This window comes from Oryzias melastigma, linkage group LG3, assembly GCF_002922805.2.
Source record: "Oryzias melastigma strain HK-1 linkage group LG3, ASM292280v2, whole genome shotgun sequence".
Lineage (NCBI taxonomy): Eukaryota > Metazoa > Chordata > Actinopteri > Beloniformes > Adrianichthyidae > Oryzias > Oryzias melastigma.
This window is the reverse complement of record NC_050514.1, coordinates 1440554-1462298: the sequence shown is the minus strand read 5'-3', so window position 1 is coordinate 1462298 and position 21745 is coordinate 1440554. Positions and strand designations below refer to the sequence as shown.

Genomic DNA, 21745 nt, shown 5'->3' with positions numbered 1-21745 from the left:
CGAATTTACAATATCTTTATTTGTACACGATCAACATCATTCCAGTAGATTTTGAAGGAGAAAAGCGGCTTTTCTCCTTCAAAATCTACTGGAATGACGTTGATCGTGCCAACAGTTGAAAAGACAGTACGTCAATGGTTTCGTGTTTAAGCGACACCGGTGACGCTACAAGTGATAAAGGGTTAAAGATGATCGGTGAAGATGGCACATAGTTTTCCCATCAGAAGTGGATGGACAAGGCGGAGCAGTTCCTCTAATCTTTTCACTTGTACGGCTCGTGATGACGATAATTCAGTTTGTCTAGCACTAACAAAGATTTGGAAAAATACCTGTCAGGTGTTGGCAACACAATGGTACATATTTTTCTCAGAACATACTCCATCTTTGGCTCACGTTCAACCCTTGTTGCTGTACAGACGGTTATTTCTTCTTTCTGTCTTCTTCTCCACTAGAATGGATATGAGAGCTATCTTGTGGTTCTTCAGGTTGTCTGTCCTTCATGCAAAGTTCTGCTATGATACAGCGCTGTACACCCTTGCAGTTATTCCAGGTAAATGTCCTCCGTGGGGCATGAGAATTCCACAAATTCCTTGTAGTACAACTGAAAGGCTTTCCTAGAAAAACAAAACCAAAAACATGAGATTTTTTTTAGATCTATAAGTTGAAATCCTTAATAATACATTGGATCAATTAACTCTTATTGCTTTTAAAATATTAATTATAATCAAATTACATTTTTGAGTTGATTAAACCATTAACTTTTAATTTGATGAAAACTAATCATTTTAAATGTAACAAATTGCACGAATTTTGTTAATTGATCCAATGTTTTACTTTTTTAGTCAAAAATACTTGATTTATAAAGAGTTTCAACAGTTTGATGTGGATTTATGGGTGTCAAAAAGCAGAAAGCGCACTCACCCTACTGAATCCGCCAGAGGTTTGGTGGAGTTTTCAGAAACAAAAACATGGCAGGCAAATCGCTGGTCTGCTGGGTGCTTAGTGATGAAACCAAAATATCTAATCCGGAGAAATAAAGATATTTTAAGACAAGGAAATGTAGAAAAAAAAAACATTTAAGAATTTAGATACTAATAAAGGTTTTTTTCTGCTGTCAGCTCACTAATGGTTCTGTTGCTGGCTTGTATTCTACTGACACTTAGTGGGGAGTCTATGTCTCTGCACACAAAGAAGAGAAGAGCTGTAAAGTATCATAACTGGTTTGTACTCACTTGCTGTTTTTTGGATGATAGCCACAAAAAGAGACGTTCTTCAGCTGGAAAAAGTGACTGCCCTCGTTACTCTGTGGACAAGACACAGAAAATTTAAGTTAAAAATAAAAAAGTTTCACTTTTAAGTGTCTGGCTCTGCTTATTGGAAATGATTTGAACTTTAGATTAAATATTAATATTTGTGACATTGTACTAATTCATGCCACGGCTAAAATTCCCTTAAATGCACCACAAATACTTCTAAACTAATGACTAGAGTCACTCTAGAGCACATGTCAAAGTCGAAGCCCGGGGCACTCTGGGTAATTATATCCAGCCCCCCCCAGATCATTTTATTTTATTATTATTATTAACGGGCCAATTTTATTTTTTATCTTGACATTTGTATAATTTTAATAGGATATATTTTTTGGAGATCAATCTTTTGCATTAGTGAATTTTTTTTATATAAAATGACGTAAAAGTAAATATATTTAAGTGTTTTTTTTGTTCTTTTAACATTCAGTTTATTTTTAATTTGTATAATTTTCAAAAAAATCTATTTTCATGGAGAGTAGAATATTAAAAGTTATTTAAGGTTAAAGTTGATTTATTCTGGAATAATATCCCTGCCTGTTTTGTTTCATTGTGTTCGATAAATGCTGATCCTGTTCGGTGTGTTTTGGATTTTGGACCCCCTGTGCGATTGAGTTTGACACCCCTGTTCTAGAGTCAGTCTATGCAAAATCTAAGGCTATGTTCAAACTCTCACCCTAACTATTAAAAAACTATAAAAAGTCGGGCCGGTTTGGTGCTCTGGATTATAAAAGTACTGTAGACACGATGCTCACTTTCGATCATTTTGCTTAACGCTGGATATTATGTCACAGATTTCATGAAGTAAAAATTGAATCAATGTGAATATTTCACGACACCCATTTGTGACTCCAGTGTTCTAATAGTGAAAATGTGGAAGGCTTATTAAAAAATTGCATTCAAACACCTTTTTTTTTGCAAAAGAAAAACCTGCAATGCATTGTGGTCTATATTCACTAATATAGTGAGCATCAAGGTATGCTAGTTTTTCACAATGACTTCTGAGAAACTTCTAGTGCACTACAGAAAGCCTTTTGGAATGGTAGATTCAGACAGAACTACAAAATGGTGAAAGCACTACAAAGTGAGTGGGGGAGGAATTCGTAGTAGACTGTTACTAATACAGCCTGTACTAGTAACAGTCTACTACGGTGGCCCTGAGGTTCAAATCAAAACAAATTAAAAAAAAAAATCTATCCATCAAAATATATTTTCAAAATCTAAAAATTTAATTTCAGAAAACAAAAGCAATTTTCAGAAATCAAAATGAAATGTTACAAAACAAAACACAACAGGAAACCAGAAAATGTAGGTACTATAGGACATCACTGATTGGATGAGGATGTCTGGCCATCTTTTCAGCTGAAAGTTATTTAGTATGAAGTGATACTGAATATGCTAACCCAAAAAGTTTAATTATTATGCAGACATTGAAGATGCTTCTAAAAAAAGTCAAACATCATCATCCAATCAGTGATATCCCATGGTGCCTACTTTTTTTTCTTACATTTCATTATGTTTTCTAGAAATCACATGTGTTTTCTAACGTTTCATTTTTATTGAGTTTTTTTATGTGCTTTGATTTCTGGAATTGTATTTTGTTTGTTAAAATATAAAGTTTATTATTTGTTTAGCTTTTTAATTGTCATATTTTTTTATGTTTTTGCATTAAGTGCTTTATAAGTGTCATTTCCACTTCAGGGTCACTGTAGTTTCCCATCATTTACTACAGAAAAAAACTATAAAAGAACAGCAGTTATCATTCTTTAATATTTTTTTTAAAAATAAAAATGCAATTTAAACCACATTGTTTTAAGGAACACTTGAAAACCTAAAGCTTTTCAAAAGGTAATTTTTGTTGTAGTTTTGGTTTACAGCCACTAGAGGGAGACATTTAGTCTTTATAGAAGCAGCTGGAGTTTTGCTAGATCTCCATTTCCTGTACCTGCTTCATTCCAGTTAGTCAAAGGAGGATCAGTGAGTCTCTTACTCTGTCAGAGGCATAGTAATCCTCTTGAACTGCAAGCTTGATGCCTTTCACACTGATCTCCAGGATGCAGGATGAAGGGGGGTTGTATTTCACAGTCATCCTTCTGTTGGTGGCGATCTAAAAAAAGAGATGATTTCAAAAATGGTTAAAAAAGTTGTGCATATGTTTCACTCAGCAGGTAAATTTGATCTCCATGGCTCAATTTTTCTAAAGATGTAAGGATGCGTGCAGCTGCAGCGTATCTACCTTCTGCATAGCGGCACACAGGACATCGTTTCCTTTGTGGTAGGGCACTTGAACTGATCCCAGGAACTTCAGGTGATATCTCTCCATCCATTCATCGCTCTTTACCACTGTAGAGAAAAAATCGTCAATTAAATGACACACAGAAAGGGGTCACTGTAGATTAAATATATGCAATGTAAAAAATATTTCATATATCTAACAATTCATCATCTTTGTGGATAGTTTTGAAATAACAAATTAATATTACATGTGAACTATTGACAGTTATATGTTTCCAGTAGCATTTATACCTTTGTAGCTCTCCATGTCCTTGGTCACTTCCATAGCATAGTAAGCTGGAAAAATCCCATGTGCACCAGTTCGCATATTGTAGCCCTCATACCAGTAATCCTCTCCCTGAACCTCCACCAGCAGCGGGTCATCCACCTCCAGCTCCAGCTCATCGTCGTGCCGAGGTACAAACCTGCAAAGACGCATATTTCAGCTCATACCTGCAACCTAATCGGTAACGTGAAAAACTCATCCTCTAAAACTGAATTTCATTAGACTAAATTATTAGAATTAAGTCTTTTGTCATGGAAGATTTGATTTAGTTGGTTTTTAATAATCCTACTGTCTTTAGAAGCGTTTTGACATCAGCTTTGTGTCTGATGTTACCTGTACACCGCTCTGTGGGTCTGATTCTTCTCCTCTCCGTTTATGACACAGGTATACAAGCCGAAGGACTCCGCACCTTCAAAACAAACAAATTGAGAAAAGGTGAAAAACTGGAGCAAAGGAGGAACAAAGGACAGCCAGAATTAAAGTTCACGTAAAATCCTAAATTTTCAAGAGCTCACACAGTTCCAGAACGTTGCACATATTATAAAACTTTTCACAATGGTAATCCCTGGAATAAAGTACTTCAAATTTGAAAAACTTGCTTTAAATAAGCTAAATAAAATCTGCCAATGGGGTAAAAACAATATTATTTTACCAAAAAATCCTATTCTAAGAAAAAATCTATTCACTAAGACATGTCGTCTTAAACTAATATTATTTTGCTATTGAAAACTTTCTTAAGATTATATTTCCTGCAAGACAGAAAATAAGATATTTCTCTTGAAATGCGGGTCTTTTTGCTTACTAAAGATTTAGTTTTTCCAATGCGTGGTTTTCTCTTCTTTTTAGAGAATGATTGCAAAATGACTAGTTCAACAATACAAACTGGAGCTATGTCTGAATTCCCCCCTAATCAACAGTATAGTGCACTTTAAAGTGCATTCACCATTTTCTAGTGCTGTCTGAATCTACCAATTCCAAAATCGAGTGCACTAAAGATTTCCCAGAAGTCTTTGTGAAAAACTAGCATGCATCGATGCTCACTAGATTAGCAAATATAGACCACAATGCATTGCAACCGAACAGTTTTGAACAAAAAAATGTGTTTAAATGTAATTTGTGTCCGAATTGCCTTTAAAATCCAGGGCACTAGATAGATGTTTTTTTCTTTTAAACAGAAACATTACAGATGATGGGCATTACACTCCACAATGACCAGGACTATTAATTCTCAGTGGAAACAAGGCTTTTGCCTCACCCATTTCCCTCCTAAGTAACCTTCTGTATAGAACAAATGTTCGCTGGAACCTGTCTCATGCAACAAGGCCGTATCCACTCGTCACCCTTGTGCTATCCTAGGTATGTTGATGTTGGGAGTGGGGTCATCTGGACCCCACAAGACAGTCCTGAACTTATTTTTTTATGATTTTTGATTGCCACTGGTGTCCGTGGTAGACATGAAGTCCTGTCCACCATCATCAACATTTGTCATGGGATGGATCACACCTCAATGTAAGTCAAGGCTCATCTGGACCCCATAGGATAGCACAAGGGCTGTTGTTACTAAAGCATTAGCCCAGGGGTTCTAAACCCGTTGGCTTGGAGTCCCGTCAGCCAGGAGGTTTAGTTCCTGACCTGCTGCATCATCACACTGAATGTTCTGCTGTCAGAACACTGATGGCCACATCAACAAAGCAGCAAGCTTGCAGCTTCTATTCTCCACCGTTGGGAGGTGGACATAGCCTCAGATTGACCAGGATTTAGTGTTCTCTAAAAAATATATCCTGAACGTTGCCATTGCCCCATTTCTTTACTGATGTCACTGCAATCTAGAGCTTTAGTTAATACACAAAATCTGACAGAGCTGAAGCAGCCATGTGAATGAATTTAGTGCTGTAGCAGCAAACTAACTCCCAAATGATCTCTGTTGTTCTGCTTCATCAGCTAAAGACCTTTTACCTTGGGATGGGAGAAGACTAATCCTTATGAAGTGAAACAGAGTAGAACAGTTAATATTGATAAATAAGTTACAAATGTTCATAGATTTTCTACAAAATCTCTAGAAAATTCTAAAACTAAGTCATAGGGGCTATTGTGGATGTATAGTGATTAGTGCATATATGTAAGTGTACAGGCATATAAGTGTATATACATTTGTGTACGGGTGTTTACATATATATGGATCTTTTTTTCTTTTCTCTTCCGTGTGTGTATGCTGTGTGTATGCTGTGTGTATGCTGTTTTTCTTTCTTTGTGACTTTTTTTCCTTTATTGAGACAAAGTAAGTTGATAGGCTTGAGTAGCATTATTTAAATTAGCTAAGAGGGTGGGATTAAATAAGTTTTTTAACTTCCTCCCACCCCTTTTTGAACACTATATCAAGTGTGTACTGTTCTTTTGGTTACTCTTTTGTTTCTTGTTTGACTGTTTTATTGTTTTAATAGTGTTCAAAATAAACTGAAAAACTGAAACTGAAGTCCTGGGCATTGGATTTTTATACGTTACAATATAAGAAATTTATGTTTGGAGACATTTCTCAATGGATTTCTCATTTTCGGATGGACTTACTGGAGGAGCTGGAGCGACCATTCATGAAGACGTTCAGGAACTTCTTGGAGAAGTGCAGGTCTGCCTCAGGTGTGGAGTCTTCAGAGAGACAAGCTGTGGCTTCTCTCCGCACCACTCCAGTCTGAACATCATGCTCCTCTTCCTCGTCAACTTCCTCATACTCTTCGCCAATCGCCGACTCGTAAGGGGAAGACACGCAGTTGTCGTAGACCGTGGCGGAGTCACTATCGTCGCTGTAGCCTTGGTAGAACTGTCGCAGGCTGACGAGCTCCAACTGAGCGTGCTCATCAACCACCAGAGTGTACTTGACCGTGTCATACGACAGGCCGTTTGCTTCTGTGTTCATGGAAGTCCTGAACGGGACAGATTTGCTACCGCCCCCGTCTCCTTTCCCTCCCCACTTGCGTTCCCTCATGTGTCTGTCCAGTACTATGCTGTCCACGTCCTCGTCCTCTCCGCAGTAGCTATCATCCGTGGCGTCCACGTACTCCACGGAGGAGCCGGCTCTCAGCATGACCCCGGCTGCAGTCCCCGCACCCTTTGAGCTCAGGTCCAGTGCAAGAGAGGAGTGATCTGACTCCGCCATGTTCGGGGGTGTGATGAGAGACTCAACACAGGAAGCATACGAAGGTGGAGGAAGATAGAACTCGTCCTCCTCAAAAATGGAGGGGTTGGTCCGGTCTGGAAGGGGTTGATAAGGAGGCGGCCCCTCTGTATCCGAACTTATGGACATTCGTCCTTGCTCAGTCTGCTGGGAGAGGAAGGGCCTGTCCGGCACATTGGGGGGTTCCAGAAGTTCAGTGGAGCGCTGCACAGGGGTCAGGTAAATCTCCTCCGTGGGCTCTAAACAAACGTCTGTCTGGTATCGAATTCTCTCCCGTTGGTGTCCACTGCCATCCCCCTTACCGGAGGGGTATAGAGGAGCTGGTGTGTAGTTCAGGGGTGGTGGAGGTGCAGGCGGCTTCTCCTGCAGCTTTGAACGAGTGGCAGCCCCCCCACATGTGCTGTGCGCTGCTGTGCTGCTGTGTCTGCAGGGGGCATCCGTGGAAGTCCCGCGGTCTTTGGTTTGTGCGGCCTGAACCTTGTCCTCGTCGCTCAGGCAGCTGTGCTCTCGTGGGGGAGTGAGGTCACCTGCAGGAGGAACAAACACAAACGCAAGCGTACAAACAGCCACGCACACGCAGACACACACGCACAGGCAAAGAGCAGACACACAGACGGCGTTAATGTACATGATGCAGACGTGACAGACAGCAGAATGCAAAGAGATGAGGAACGACATGGCAGCAAATGCACAGACGCGCAAATGTAGGAAGCAAGGCACAAAGCAGGAGAGAGGAGCAGAAATGGTTAGATAATGTTAGGATTATATTGTTAAATCCCCATTGCTCATCAAAATCAGAGTGCAGTTAAGATAAGGTGACTTCTGGGTTATATCATACGTTACGTCATAATCCATTTCCAGGAAACCAGGACATTAGATCATATTATGGCTGATTTACACTGATCCGTCTGCGGTGAATCTCTGTTGCATTGCATGGGGAATCCAACTCACAACCATCAGTTAGTTTACATTGTCTCTGTTGCCCATTCTGCCTCCCCCTTAGCTTCTGGAGGAGTGGTTTGTCCTGCCATGTCATCAACCTCCAAAACTTTGGCAGTCAGGCCAAAATGTCAATCAAATCAAATACATTTTACTGTCCCAAAGGAAATGTGTCCTGGATTCACTGCCAGTGGCTGCATAACTACAATTGTGGATGCACACGACTCTGTACAAGTGTAAAAGCAAACAAAATACAGTACAAGTCATGATGAAAATCATCTAGAATATTAAAAGTGCTGTGTCAGAGTTGAGCAGAAGTGGTTCGCACAGTGATTTGATGTCAGAAAGTCATAAAACAAATAACCACAGGAATCCGTGTCACCACCGAGCAGCGCCACCAGTCCTCTCCTTCCTCACCGAGTCCTTGTTAAATTCACGTTTTGTGTCATAAGTTATGTCATGTCTTTGTACTTCCAAAATAAATGTCCATGATGAAAATGGATGACAGTGTTATTTGCGGTGTTAACGTGTGTTATCACCTTAAATATAAAATGTATAAAGCTTCATTTTGAAAGTACAACAGAAGTTTTATTTTGAAACCCAGACCTGTTTCCTGTTTCCATGCATCAACGGATTGGAAATAAAATTCCATGAAAAACTAGTGTTTCAGAGGGACGGATGTTAGACGCAGACTTGACAGAGACGATGTAAACATCAGTACTAATTATTGAACTTTTTAAATTTTGTCTCAACGTAATTTAGATGGACCAGAGACGAACCGCAGACGGACCAGTGTAAATCATTCTTCAGAAGTGCTGCAATATGAAAAAAATGTACATAACGATATAAATTATTTTATTTCACAATAACGATATATATCACAATATAATAAAATAAAGTATATTTTCAGTTATTCTCTGAAAAAAAAGACAAAAATGTCATTACTTACTTTTCTCTGACTTTTTTTTAAAGAAACATGTAACTAAATAGTCACAAATTAAAAACTTTCTTTTTAAAAATGCACAACAGTTTCAAATTTCTTAGTAGGAATATATATTTTCGCACTAAAGTTCAGCAATAAAAATAAGCAAAAACAATAGGAGAGAAATGATCCAATAGACATTTTTCTTTTGCCCACACGATGTGTGTCGTCATACCGCCCAGCACTAGTCTTCAGTATGAAAGATGCAGCACTGATCTTTTATCCTTAAATGACAGATGATTCAGAGAAATATCTCTTGTAATTCAGAGAACAGTACAAATTTAATGATGTTTGTGATAAAAAAAAAGCATATTTATTGTATTTTTTGCTTAAAACTTAGGCCTTAAAATAAAAAAAAACAGAATTAGTCTGAAGGCTAGAATGAGCTGAATTCGATTTTTCAAAGAAAGTTGGGACTGTGATTAATTTTCTTTCTGTATGTACACTCATGTAAACTAAATGGGGTTCTGTCAATGTTCCACAGTTCTTTCTTTGGGCTTAAACCTTTACAGACCCACTCCAATGAAAATCATGTTTTGGTGTTTTTAACATATTCTTGTAGTGTTTTCCTTATCATGGAGAGCATGTATAAAATAATTTAAGATTTAAAACTGCATTTCTGAGTGTTTCTTTTTTCGAATCGGGACAAGAGGACCTGGTGGCAGTCAAAATGGTGGCCAGATCGTTAGCCAGAAGCGGAAATTCCACAAGATTTCAGAGTTGTAGCCACTTTTATTAAAACTTTTTTTAGGTGTTCAGCTTAAAATGTACCCAAAGAAGGTATTAAAACGTCTTTGTTTAAAGGTCTAAAGATATGTAAAACTGTTAAGACTTTCACATTGGAGCTTTAGCTCCACACCAGTGTTTACGTTTGACCGCTTAGCTTGCGCAATCAACGTGAATCAGCTCTGTCACAGAGAAAAACAGCTTTGTACCGATGAAAAATTACTTTATATTAATAATATGTTGCATATTGGTGAAAAGCTGCTTTGAAGTGTTGCTTACCAGCGGTAAACCTCTTTTTTCTGCAGATTAGCTGATTCACGTTGATCCTGTAAGGAGTTATGGTGTGGGATGGGGGGCGTGTTGATGTTCCGGTCTTGGACTTCCATTCGCCTAATGAGTTTCAGCCGCTATCTTTTCTGCCACCAGGTCTCACTCAATTATGATGAATCATGAGCAATCAAAAATGCGCAGCTTAAAAAAGCTCAGGTTTGAGAGATGGCAACAGGCCAAAATCTTCTAATCTACTTACAGACAAATAGATCGATGTACGTCTTTGTTTGCCTTGTCTGACCTGCTATCAGGTTTAAAACTGTACGGCCGGATAGCTCCGATATTGCTAGCCGTTGTTTTGCTACGCTAATGTTAGCTTGTGAGGGTCTGTTAGTTATTGGGAGAGAGTGTAAGCAAAGGAATGCTGGGATATCAGCGTAGGGTTACTTCCATGCCAACTTAGACGCACATTTCTATTGCACTATGGCCGCTCTGCAAAAACTATGTCCTCGAAAACTGCATATTCAGAATAGAAAGAACACTTTGAAATTAGATGAAACGATTATTGAGTAGGTCTTTAACTACACTGAGTGACACTAATCTATGCATGAATTTGAATAAATTAATACTAAAGATATAAGGGTCTTCCTGATTAAAGCTAATATACTAAAGCCTTTGTAACTCGCATGGGGTGTGCATGTGATGCATAAGTGCCTGTCGGACACCCGTAGGACACCAAACAAACTACGCTCTGATTGTCTACTTTCCTCATTTCTGACAGTCAAAGCACAGAACCAGCAAGTAGCAGTCACTTATCATGTGAACAGCACTAACAGGCCTCTTGTGCAGTCTGCAGAACTTGGGGGGGTTAAAAAAGGAAAAACTTGCACTAACATGGCTGCATTTCACTGACTTTACCCTTACTTACCTTTCCTTGTAGTTAAAGTACAACCTGTCGCCCGCAGCATGCCCATAGAAAAATGTGCATGAACATTTTTGTTCTATATGCTCAGAAAGTACTCTAAGACCTTGATATTTCAGGTAGGTCACATGTGTACCCCATAGGTTTGCATATTTCTTGCTCCTCAGATAGCATGTATCCATCCATAAGGGCAGTTGAAACTTCAGGCTTAAACCATTTTTTATTTTTTTTAATCTGCTCTTTCTAACGCACTGACAATAAATATTTGTGGTTTCAAATTTTTGACAGCGATCAAAGTGATCTCTGCTTTAGTGCAATGAGTAAGACCTTAATACTCCAAATTAGGTTAACTGAAAAAATGGGTTTTTAAAATATTTCATTGTACTTTATAAGCAACTTTGAAAAAAAAATAGAAAATATTTACTGAGCTAAAATTCAGTAGAACGCTTCAGCTGGACAGATTGTCAAGGACACATTGATGTTTATTTACCTTTTAAGTAATTTTGCTGAAATATTAATATAGATCATTAAAAATATGCAGAAAACACACATATTAAAAGGGAGGGGCTAATGTAAAAAAAAATCCACAAAATGTTGATTGTGACAAATTGGAGCAAATTTATCCAACAATTATAAATACTTTTTTTGTGAAGTTTTCGTTTTATCAAACAGATACTTTGGAGTCCGTATGGAAGTTTAATTCATATACTCAATCAGATCTACATTTTTCCACTCCTAAGGGTTCTTTCTTCCCTTCATCTGGTTGTTTCCTAACCCAGCAAACATTAAATTCAAGGCTTATAAACTACTAATAATCACCAATGTTTGCTCATTTCCTCTAGTATGTGCAAAGCAGAGCTAGTTTTCATGCAGTGAAATACATCCCTGCTTCATCCTAAACCCAGACAGATCCTCTAAAAGGTGTTGTAATGATGTAGAGAAGCTCACCTGTTTTGGGAGGCGATGACGAGCGGGAAACCTTCTCCTGCCAGCTGTACTTTTTCCCAAAGGAGTTATTGTTCAAAGTGTCCTAAAAAGAAAAGACGGAAGGTTGGAATTGGACTTGTAAAGGGAGCAAGGGCAGAAAATTAGAGCGAAAGAGCAGTTGGGTGAGTGCACTGTGTAAACTCACTCAAACTACACAGCATGCACTCACACACACAAACCTTTCATTGTGATGAATGAGTTGGGATGGTTTTGTCTACGCTCCGTGGTGTGCATTTAAAGGGACCAAATCTTTTATTCAACCGACCAGCAGCTATCACAGGCTGTGCGGGTCCCCCTTAGGCTCAGAAGCAGCTTTTAATATCCTGATAAAATATTCTTGATGTTCATCCAGAGGTTTTTATGTTTGTTAAAATCTTCTGTAAAGCAGGTTTAATGAAACGACAACAAAACATTTTAGAAATTTCTTGTCAAGTTTATTTTTTAATCTTGTGTTTATCATGTTATGCTGCTATCAAAGATGTTTGAAGCAACTCATTCTGAAATAATTTATTTAGCATGATTAAAAAATTACGTATCTGTCACAATAATTGTTAGCATTTATTCAATATTACATTTATTTATATTTAGTTACAGAAACGGTGGTTAAAAAGTTCAAAGCTTAAAACACAAAAATCTATCTGTTAGGGTAGCCGGTTATATTAATCTTTTTCAACCAAAAAACAAAAAAAAAAAACAAAAAAAACTTTTTTTTAACCGAAATGTGCAGCAGTCTCTGGGAGTGGGGTGAGGGTGGAGTATTATGACGTTCCGGTTTTGGAATTCCTTCTGGCTTTTCAGCCGCCATCTTTTCTGCTACCAGGCCCCACGCTACTTTACAGACATAAGTTGAACCTTATTTTAATTTTTTTTAAATAGACAGCACACCCATACAAATTCTGGTTGGGCTGCAACCAATTTTCTGTTGGTTTCTCAATAATTCGTCAAAATGTTTAGTACATCTTCTGTAAAATACAAAGCTGCACTGGTTGTTGATTGTCTGAGCATTATGGCTACCATAGTCAGGAGTCTTACAGAGTTGACTTAACTGACTTTCGCTGTGCCTTTTACTCTGAAAAATGTCACATTTTAAAATAAGAATCATTTAAATTTCCCTCTGCCAGAGTCACATTGGAAAGATAAAAAACCCACATATGACTCCAAGCTTGAAGTTCCAGATCTCTGAAATAGATATTAAGAATACATCCCAGGAATGGTTCCAAGCAAACAAACATTTCACAGGAAAAATTAGAAAAATAAAACATTAAATAAAAACATTATACAAGTGACTGTTCTCCCCATTTAAAACTATTTATAACTCTTTTTTTTTGGATCGGTTGTTGAGAAAGGGTGTGGTTTGATTTCTAGCCAAAAAAAAAAAGATTTTTCTCAACTGATGAAAGAAAACGGAAACTCCTGTGACGACAAGGTGTCCAAAAAAAGATGTCCTTCGCCTTTCTTCCCCCACCGAGCATGACTCACTTCCTATTTAGGAGTATGATGTTGAGGCTGTTGCCACGGAAACAAGTGATTCAGCAGGTGGGAGGCAGCATGACTGATACGAGAGCACAGTATCTCAACACAACAAGGAACAGATCAATGCTTAAAGAACGGTGAATCGGCCTGTTCAGTGATGGAAATCGGCTTCAACTAGACTTCATTAATACGTGTGGTAAACATATCTGTCTGCTTGGTATCACCTTTAAAACTAAACTGACTTATTATGTTTGAATACAGGACAACTGTGTCGTCATCATGTCATCACTGATCACATGAGCAGCATTTGGAGAAATTGTGGATTTTTTAAGTTGGATAAATATGTATATCCTCATTTTTTTTTAAATTTTTTTATAAACAACAGACAGGGTGAACTCAGCCTTTATCCTGAAGTAGCTGGGACAAGCTCCAACAGCCCCTGTAACCCTTCACAGCAATGGAAAGTGAATGGAACATATCGTTTTTGTCTAAAAACTATCATAAAGGAGCTTTGTTTAATTGTTTTAAGTGCCCAGCAGCTGTGACCCTGAAGTCATGGCTGGTCAGTTCCATAGAAATCCCCTCTTCCAACTAGACACAAGGTGTCCATTATGACTCATTTCCACTGAGCAGTACGGACCAGACCAGTTTCTGTTGAGCAACACTCCGGTGTTCTTCAATAAATGTTTCACAAAGCACGATCGGAAGTGCTTTTGATGATTAGGGGTGGGGGTGTGTTTGTGAAGAAGAATACAGCCAAAAAGAGGACAAAACTTTCAGTTTGGATCTCAAACCGGTAAAAGCGCTGGTCAGACGCTTGCGGTTGTCGTAAAACCTTTTCGCCATTCCATTTTTTTTTCAACAAGGGAATGGAAATGGTACCAGTCGGTCCTGCTTAACTGGTCCATTTTGTAATGGAAACGCTCAGCCCATCTCAGTCCAGTCTGGTCTGGACCGCTCAGTGGAAATGAGTCATTAGATACCTACCTTAGATGTCTACAGGAGATCTCAGACAACTATTTTGTTACTCTATTTTGATGTCTACCAAGAGTGTTCTGAAAGATATCTTTATATTGAGCTCTACTACAAATCTACTCATAGCCTTTCAATCTAGGGATATTTTAAGATGTTTATTATAGTACTTAAATAAATAAAATCCATACTGCAATTTTACATCCATCCATTCATCTTTACAGCCCACTGAATCCTTTTTGTGGCCACAGGTTTGCTGGTTCCAATCCAGCTACTGTTGAAGGTGGAGTACACCCTGATCAGGTCACCAGACTGTCATGGGGCCGTACAAAGTCACAGGAGCAATTTGAAGACAGAAGTTTATTGAACTATAGGAAGGAGTAGGGGAAAATCTACACCTGTAGACATCTATGTCAATCACATGTCTATTAGTTATCTAATACATAGATGTCTATCAGATAACTAAAATACTTCTATTGTAGTTGTCTAGACAACTTGTTTTCGGTGGGAAGAAACAACCCAAATCTGCTGAGATCTAAACAGTGACATGTAATAGATCTCTCTGAACTGATGTCAGATGCATGATGCATATCTACAGCTATAAGCTTTGAAATAGCTATGATTTAGATATCTTACAGATGTGTCTGTGCCTAGTGGGTAACAGCTGTTTTTTTAAAGTTCATATATTTTGCAGCCTTATATATAGCCCTTGAACAGTGATGTCACATGAGTGTTTTCCTGTCCTTCATCTTTTTTGTGACTGTTTTACTGTATTTACTGAGCTGCAAGCAAACTTCCAAGGACTTTGAATCATAAATTCACTAGATCTATAATAAGAAAAAGGTACATGAGTTTCTGCTAATAGTTGAAGCAAGTTTAAAGGTCAGAGATCCAGGATAATGAGCAGGAAGGACCATGAGCTTCATGAGGGGAGCAAAAGGGCGGCCGTGGTGCAGAGGTAGAGCACTTGACCTACAATCGAAAGATTGCAGGGTTGGTTACCGCCCTACTCACCCATGTGTTCAAGTGTTATTGGGAATGACAGAAATCCCCCTCCGAGTTGTGGGCGGGATTATTGCGTGGAAGTAAGCCTGTGCTCATTCTCCATTATTTCTTTGTTTACACTCACTCCCGCTAGCTTACAGCCACAAGATAACAGCTATCCAGGCGTACAATTGTAAGCTTTAGCTTGGCTGCCGTACATGGACCTATTCGTCAGCAGGTGGATGCATCAGAATGGAGTGGAGCAGGGAGCTTGTGGCCCGCTGATTGTAGTTTGTACGTCTGCAAGCTTTTTTTCATCTGCTCCTGATTCACAATAATTTGAGTAAATAAATACTCAGAAAGGCTTTTTTATAATAATAATAATAAATTTTATTTATAGCGCCTTTCAAAACACCCAAGGACACTTGACAGTAAAATAGCAATAAAATAGTAAAATAATACACATAAAAGCAAGACACAATAATAACAGACTGAAGATTGGGTATTAGGTCAAAGTGAAAAGGCGGATTTAAACAGGTGAGTTTTGAGTCTGGATTTGAATAGAGGAAAAGAGTTGATATCACGGAGGTCAGGAGGGAGAGAGTTCCAAAGTTTGGGAGCCGAGCGGCTGAAGGCTCGACTCCCCATGGTAGCTAGACGGGCCGGAGGTACGGTGAGCTGAAGAGAAGCAGAAGACCGGAGAGAACGGGAGGGAGTGTGGATATGGAGAAGATCAGCAAGGTAGGGAGGAGCCAGGTTGTGAATGGATTTAAAGGTGAGGAGAAGGAGTTTGAACTGGATTCTGAATTTAATGGGTAGCCAGTGTAGTTGCTGGAGGACGGGAGTGATATGGTGAAATGACGGAGTTCTGGAAACAATGCGGGCAGCTGAGTTCTGGACCAATTGAAGTTTGTTGAGGGTTTTGTTTGGTAGACCGGAAAGAAGTGAATTGCAATAATCTAGACGTGAAGTGACCAGACTGTGAACTAGGATTGAGGCGGAGTGAACAGTGAGAGAGGGGCGCAGACGGTTAATGTTACGAAGATGGAAATAGGCAGACCGAGTAATGCTATTGACGTGGGACTGGAAAGATAATGTACTGTCAAGGACGACACCCAGACTCTTTACTTGAGGGGATGGAGAAACCAGGGAAGAATCGATGGGGAGAGTTAAACTTGGAGCTTTCGTGAGGGTGGATTTGGAGCCAATGAGAAGCAGTTCTGTTTTGTCGCTATTGAGTTTGAGAAAGTTTAGAGTGAACCAGTTTTTTATTTCAGAGAGGCATGAGGAGAGGGATGGAGGGGGGAGAGCAGAATCTGGCTTACTGGATAGGTAGAGCTGGGTGTCGTCGGCGAAACAATGAAAACTGATGTTGAATTTGCGGAAAATATTGCCAAGGGGTAAGAGGTAAGTGATGAAAAGAAGTGGGCCTAGGACGGAACCTTGTGGAATACCGGAGGAAACGGTAGAGGGCTGAGATTTGAATGATTTAAGTTGAATGAACTGAGTACGGCCCGAAAAATAGGATTGGAGCCAGCGGAGGGGGGTGGAGGCGATACCAAGGGAAGAAAGTCTATGGAGGAGGATGGAGTGAGAAATGGTATCAAACGCTGAACTCAGATCAAGGAGGATAAGGATGGTGAGGAGTCCAGAATCAGCTGCCAGCAGAAGGTCGTTTGTGATTTTAACAAGAGCAGTTTCTGTGCTGTGGGAAGGGCGGAAACCAGACTGAAAGGGTTCGAAGAGACTATTTTGCTTGAGGTGATGATGGAGTTGGGAGGCAACTACTTTTTCGAGGATTTTACAGATAAAGGGCAAGTTGGAGATTGGACGGAAATTACTAAAAATATTGGGATCTGAACCAGGTTTCTTTAGGATTGGTTTAACAGCAGCAGTTTTGAATTGTAAGGGGACAATACCAGTCGTTAAAGATGAATGAATAATGGCAGAAATAAAAGGAAGGAGAGAGGAGAGACAAGATTTAACCAGGGATGATGGGAGAGGATCTAATGGACAAGTTGAAGGTTTGGATTTTTGAATGAGGGAGCTGATTTCACTGGCGTCTGGGAGCTGGAAAGAGGAGAATATTTTAGACACAGAAAAAGAGTCAGGCGGGATGGCAGATTGGTCTGAAGAATGAAGATGATGATGGATTGTTTTAATTTTTTCATCGAAATATGCCTGGAGAGAGTTGCAGGTATAATCAGAGTACAGATGGGGAGGGAGGCTATCTGGGATAAGAAAGATATTTTCCATGAGGGAGAACAGAGTTTTAGGAGGGAATCATAGTTTCCTTTATATACATCCTCCATCATGACAAAGATGCTACAAGAAAATGCTAAAAACATAATTTTCTTTGGAGTGGGTCTTTAAGCTAACCTTTGAGTCCGAACAGTGCTGCAAATCGCCTCTATCCCTAGTTCCTCCTGTAGCTTGAACTTTACAAAGACTGTCATAGGAGCCTGTTAACACGAGTCACGAGCCCGAGCAGCATTTTATGCACAAACACAGCCAGTAACCAAAGTGGGGGTGGTGGTGGGGGGTGTCACTTGACAATTGATGCTATTGTTCATTCTGATAAACACATCCTGTCACAGAAGCTATTTGACTGAATTCAGTGTTAATGCACATTGTTCTTCCTGATTAACACCATGATAAAATGCTAACACTTTGACTTTAAGATCAAACACAGACAACAATATTCCTCTCTATAGATCAATGCCAGAAACTGTTTGTGTGGATGCTGGTTAGCCAGATCCTACCTGTGTCCGTGGAACGATGGGGAAGAGGTTGAGGGTTGTGGGTCTCTTGGGTCTGTACGTATCCATGGTAACAGGTGCTGCAGGATCCTTGATGACAGGTGGTGGGAGAGCAGATGCCTTTAAAGGCTCCTTATCAACGCAGTAACTGTCAGCTCCGTCGATGAGCTCCAAATGCAGCATCTCTGCCTGAAGCTGGCCAACTGCTCCCAGCTCCGCCCTCCCCGACATGCTATTGGTGCCCCCCCTCACACGGCCCTACAGAGATTGGGCGAGAAATGCCATCAGTCAAAACTGGAATAGAGAGAGGAGAGATAGAGAAGCACCATGTGGCATAGAGGATGTGGAGACGGAGACGGCCAATTGGAAGCAGCTCTGTCATCAGCAACAACATTCTCACTGCCAACTGTAGGCTGCTGAACCAATTCAGAGCAAAGACCCAATTAAAAATGCCTTGAGGGTTTTCAGTAAAGCAGTAAAGTCGTTTTCAAACCCTTTCATTTCTAAGTTTAAGAAACAAAATGTATTGATCATAAAACTATCATATTTATATGGTTAGAATCTCTGTAAAAGCTGTCATGAGGAATTATGTCCTGATCCGTATGACCATTTCCTCGAAAAATAATTTAGTTTATTACATTTTATATCACAACAGTATGACACATACCTGGTATTGGTTATGTACAAGCTATAGGTCACATGACATGGGTTTGGCCCAGTATTATTTCCAGTTTTGGCTAAAAAGGTTATGATTTTTTACCTTTGTTTTACTTAAATTACCACATTTAACCAAATTACGACATTAGAACCAGTAATTACTCAAAGGTGTAGCATTTTATGTGACTACTGTTTATGGTTTCAATCTGATTTTGAATTGACTTGTAAACAAATTCCACTTGGCTACGACAAACAAGACGATAATGTGTGACAGTAGGTCAAAGGGGAAACACGACAGTAAATTCTACCTTCTGTTGCACTGCAATCCCTGCAGTAAAGCACAAACAACACACACAGACACCACCAGTTCATTCTATTGGCTTTGGCTGTAACATCTGAGGCTCCGGTAAGCCTTTAATGGTATTTCACTCTGCATGTGCTGTACGTGTTCAGCAGGATCAAATGAAACAGCATACAGATTGAAAAGAAATATGCTAGACATGTGAACAGCTCAGTATTAAAACAAATCATGATTCTCCACCACCACAAAATGAAGAATAAAGTAAAACTAAAGGAAAATATTAGTTACATGTATGTGACTATAAGCCACGAAGAAAGGAAAATTAAACATGTAGTTTCTCAGAAGTATTGGGGAACCTGACATAATGCTAAAAGAAACACCAAACACAGAGGTTTATGAGCTTTAACACTAAAAGAGGAAATTGTGTCAGGTTCATAACTAACCAAAGCCAATGCATGCTGCAAAATCTCACTTTCACCATTAAAAATATATATAATTTCATTATTGTGTTTGTGGCCAAAAAGCCATTAATTTCTAAAATTGAGATTTGACATTTTACAATTACTGAAGTAAGTCCTAACCGTTTTATTTTTCTCAATATCAATATTTTATATTTTTTCTACTTTTAACAGCAGCATTTACAAGTTCCAAATTAAAAAAAATACATATTTGCAAATTTAATTATGTATATAAATTAAGAACTTTGCCTCTGAACAACAACTAGACACTGTTGTTCAGTAGGTGATACATCTGTGTGCTTTAAGAATATTCAACAAAACACCACTGTGAATATGGATTTAACCTTTTACCATCATTTTGATCAGCTGTCTGTCATGCTAAAAAAAAAAAAAAACTAAACCTAAATAAACTAGCCCATTAGTTATTCAAATTAATGGAATGTTTCATTTAAAGCAAAAACGTCACAATGTGGGGATAAAGAAGTCACATATGTCTCTGGAGACTCAGGCTGCAGAGCCCTGACCTAACATTTCTATATTTTCATTTATTTATATTTTTTCCTTTTATATGTTGTTTAATGTCAAATTTTACTGAAAAATTCTTAGAACAGATGGTTAGTGGGACCAGTAGATCTAAAAGGCAATCGTGTATTTTAAAAATAAAATGTAGTGTATATATACATTTTCCAATCAAGTTCTTTAATTAAAAATAACAGAAACTTTATTAGTATATAACTGTGAAAGTAAAACCATAGTAAGCCTTTTTTAAATATATTTTTACAGCCAATATATACATTATTTTTATTATTCTTTGTACTGTATCTGCCAAATTGAGGCAAGTGTTTGAAAAAAGTGTCCAAAGCCACAAGAGAAAACAAATGTGATGCATTAAAGTCTTCATTTCTTTTGTTTATCTTATTTCACAAAAGTGTTTTTCTGTCAAATTCATTTTCAATATCTTTAAGAATTTTGGGCTGGTCTAGGGCTATCTTAGGTAAAATATCACCACCCATCTGTCTATTGGCTTGTTCTTCTTTCCCACTCTCCTCTGGGGAGCGGGAGAGATTTCAGATGCCCGGTGGATCGCCCACGCTCCCACTCTTGGCCGTGGACCACGCCCCCGACACCATCCTGCATCTCTGAGTGAGAGTGATTCCTGCTGGGTCATCTTTCCTCCTGGTCGTGGACTGCACTTCTGCTTCATCTTGACTATGGACTTCATCATCACTCGTCCCTCAGCTTTATCTGAATGAACTCTTAGATACGTAGTTGTAGAAGCTAATTTTTCTTTAACTGTTCTGGTATCGCCTGTCCGTCCTGGGATAGGATCTCTCCCTCATGTGGGAATCCCTAAGGTTTCTTTTTTTTTTCCTTACTCAGGTTTTTTTAGGAGTTTTTCCTTACCGGGAGGGAGGGTCTAAGGGCAGGGATAACCAGTTTATGTAGTTTGTTTAGTTTTTAACAATTGTTTATATTTTGAAGCCCAATGAGGCAAATCTCTTTGTGATTTTGGGCTATATAAATAAAATTGAATTGAATTGAAATTGAATTGAATTGAATTGCTGCTCCATCAGTCTCACAGTTATACTTTTTACCTATCAGTCATTTTCTAAATATTTCACACTCCTTTCAATGTAGCCGTTTTTTTTCCTATTTAATGCCATATCCCTTCATTCAATCTGTAAAAAAAATCAATCAGTAAAAAAAAAATAAATATAGCCAACTTTCTCCTACGTAAGAAGAAGAGTCAATTCAATTCTTCTACCTCTGACATTACATTTTTTCCCTTTAATAAGTCTTCCTCAGCCTTATCCTCTACTCCCCTCTCTGTTAGGCGAGAAAGCTAGTAACTGGTAATGTAGTGTGCTATTCTGTCTTTTTATGTCATCAAATAACGGCCAGCCCCTTTAAGAGAGCTCTAACCCTTGTTGCTTAGCAACAAGGGGCTCATTAAGGATCACTAAGGAGACAATGCTGCCCTGAAGATGCCGTGATGCTCGGCTCCTTTCCAATGGGAGCAGCCCAACCATGGGAAATGCAGCCAATACGTCAAACAGTAAACCTAGAAACAAGGCTGAGAGCCGAATGGCTTAAACCTATACTTAAGAAAACATATGTAGCTGTCTGTAGTTGTATTGTACACACAAAGTCTATGGAAGGATGTTTAACAGTATCTTAAATCTGAATGTCTTTTTGATTTTTTATATGTTTATACTGTATATTTAAAGAACTTTATAACAAGACAAGCTTTTATTAGGAACAACGAGCAAGCAAAACAT

At 38.8% G+C, this 21745-nt stretch overlaps 1 protein-coding gene across 3 annotated transcripts in view; it reads right to left on the bottom strand.

Moving 5' to 3' along the window:
• Positions 1 to 337: 337 nt before the first annotated feature.
• mapk8ip1b (mitogen-activated protein kinase 8 interacting protein 1b) overlaps positions 338 to 21745 on the bottom strand; it is a 54000-nt gene continuing 32592 nt past the window's right edge. For all 3 annotated transcript variants that reach the window (XM_024296172.2, XM_036216647.1, XM_024296173.2), the window contains 10 exons: positions 18054 to 18308; positions 11824 to 11905; positions 6433 to 7563; positions 4201 to 4276; positions 3834 to 4006; positions 3544 to 3650; positions 3298 to 3414; positions 1233 to 1303; positions 922 to 1020; positions 338 to 614 (listed from right to left, as the gene is read on the bottom strand). In XM_024296172.2, coding sequence (XP_024151940.1) covers positions 542 to 614; positions 922 to 1020; positions 1233 to 1303; positions 3298 to 3414; positions 3544 to 3650; positions 3834 to 4006; positions 4201 to 4276; positions 6433 to 7563; positions 11824 to 11905; positions 18054 to 18308 — 2184 coding nt within the window. In that variant the 3' untranslated portion in view covers positions 338 to 541. The remainder of the gene's footprint in view (positions 615 to 921; positions 1021 to 1232; positions 1304 to 3297; positions 3415 to 3543; positions 3651 to 3833; positions 4007 to 4200; positions 4277 to 6432; positions 7564 to 11823; positions 11906 to 18053; positions 18309 to 21745) is intronic.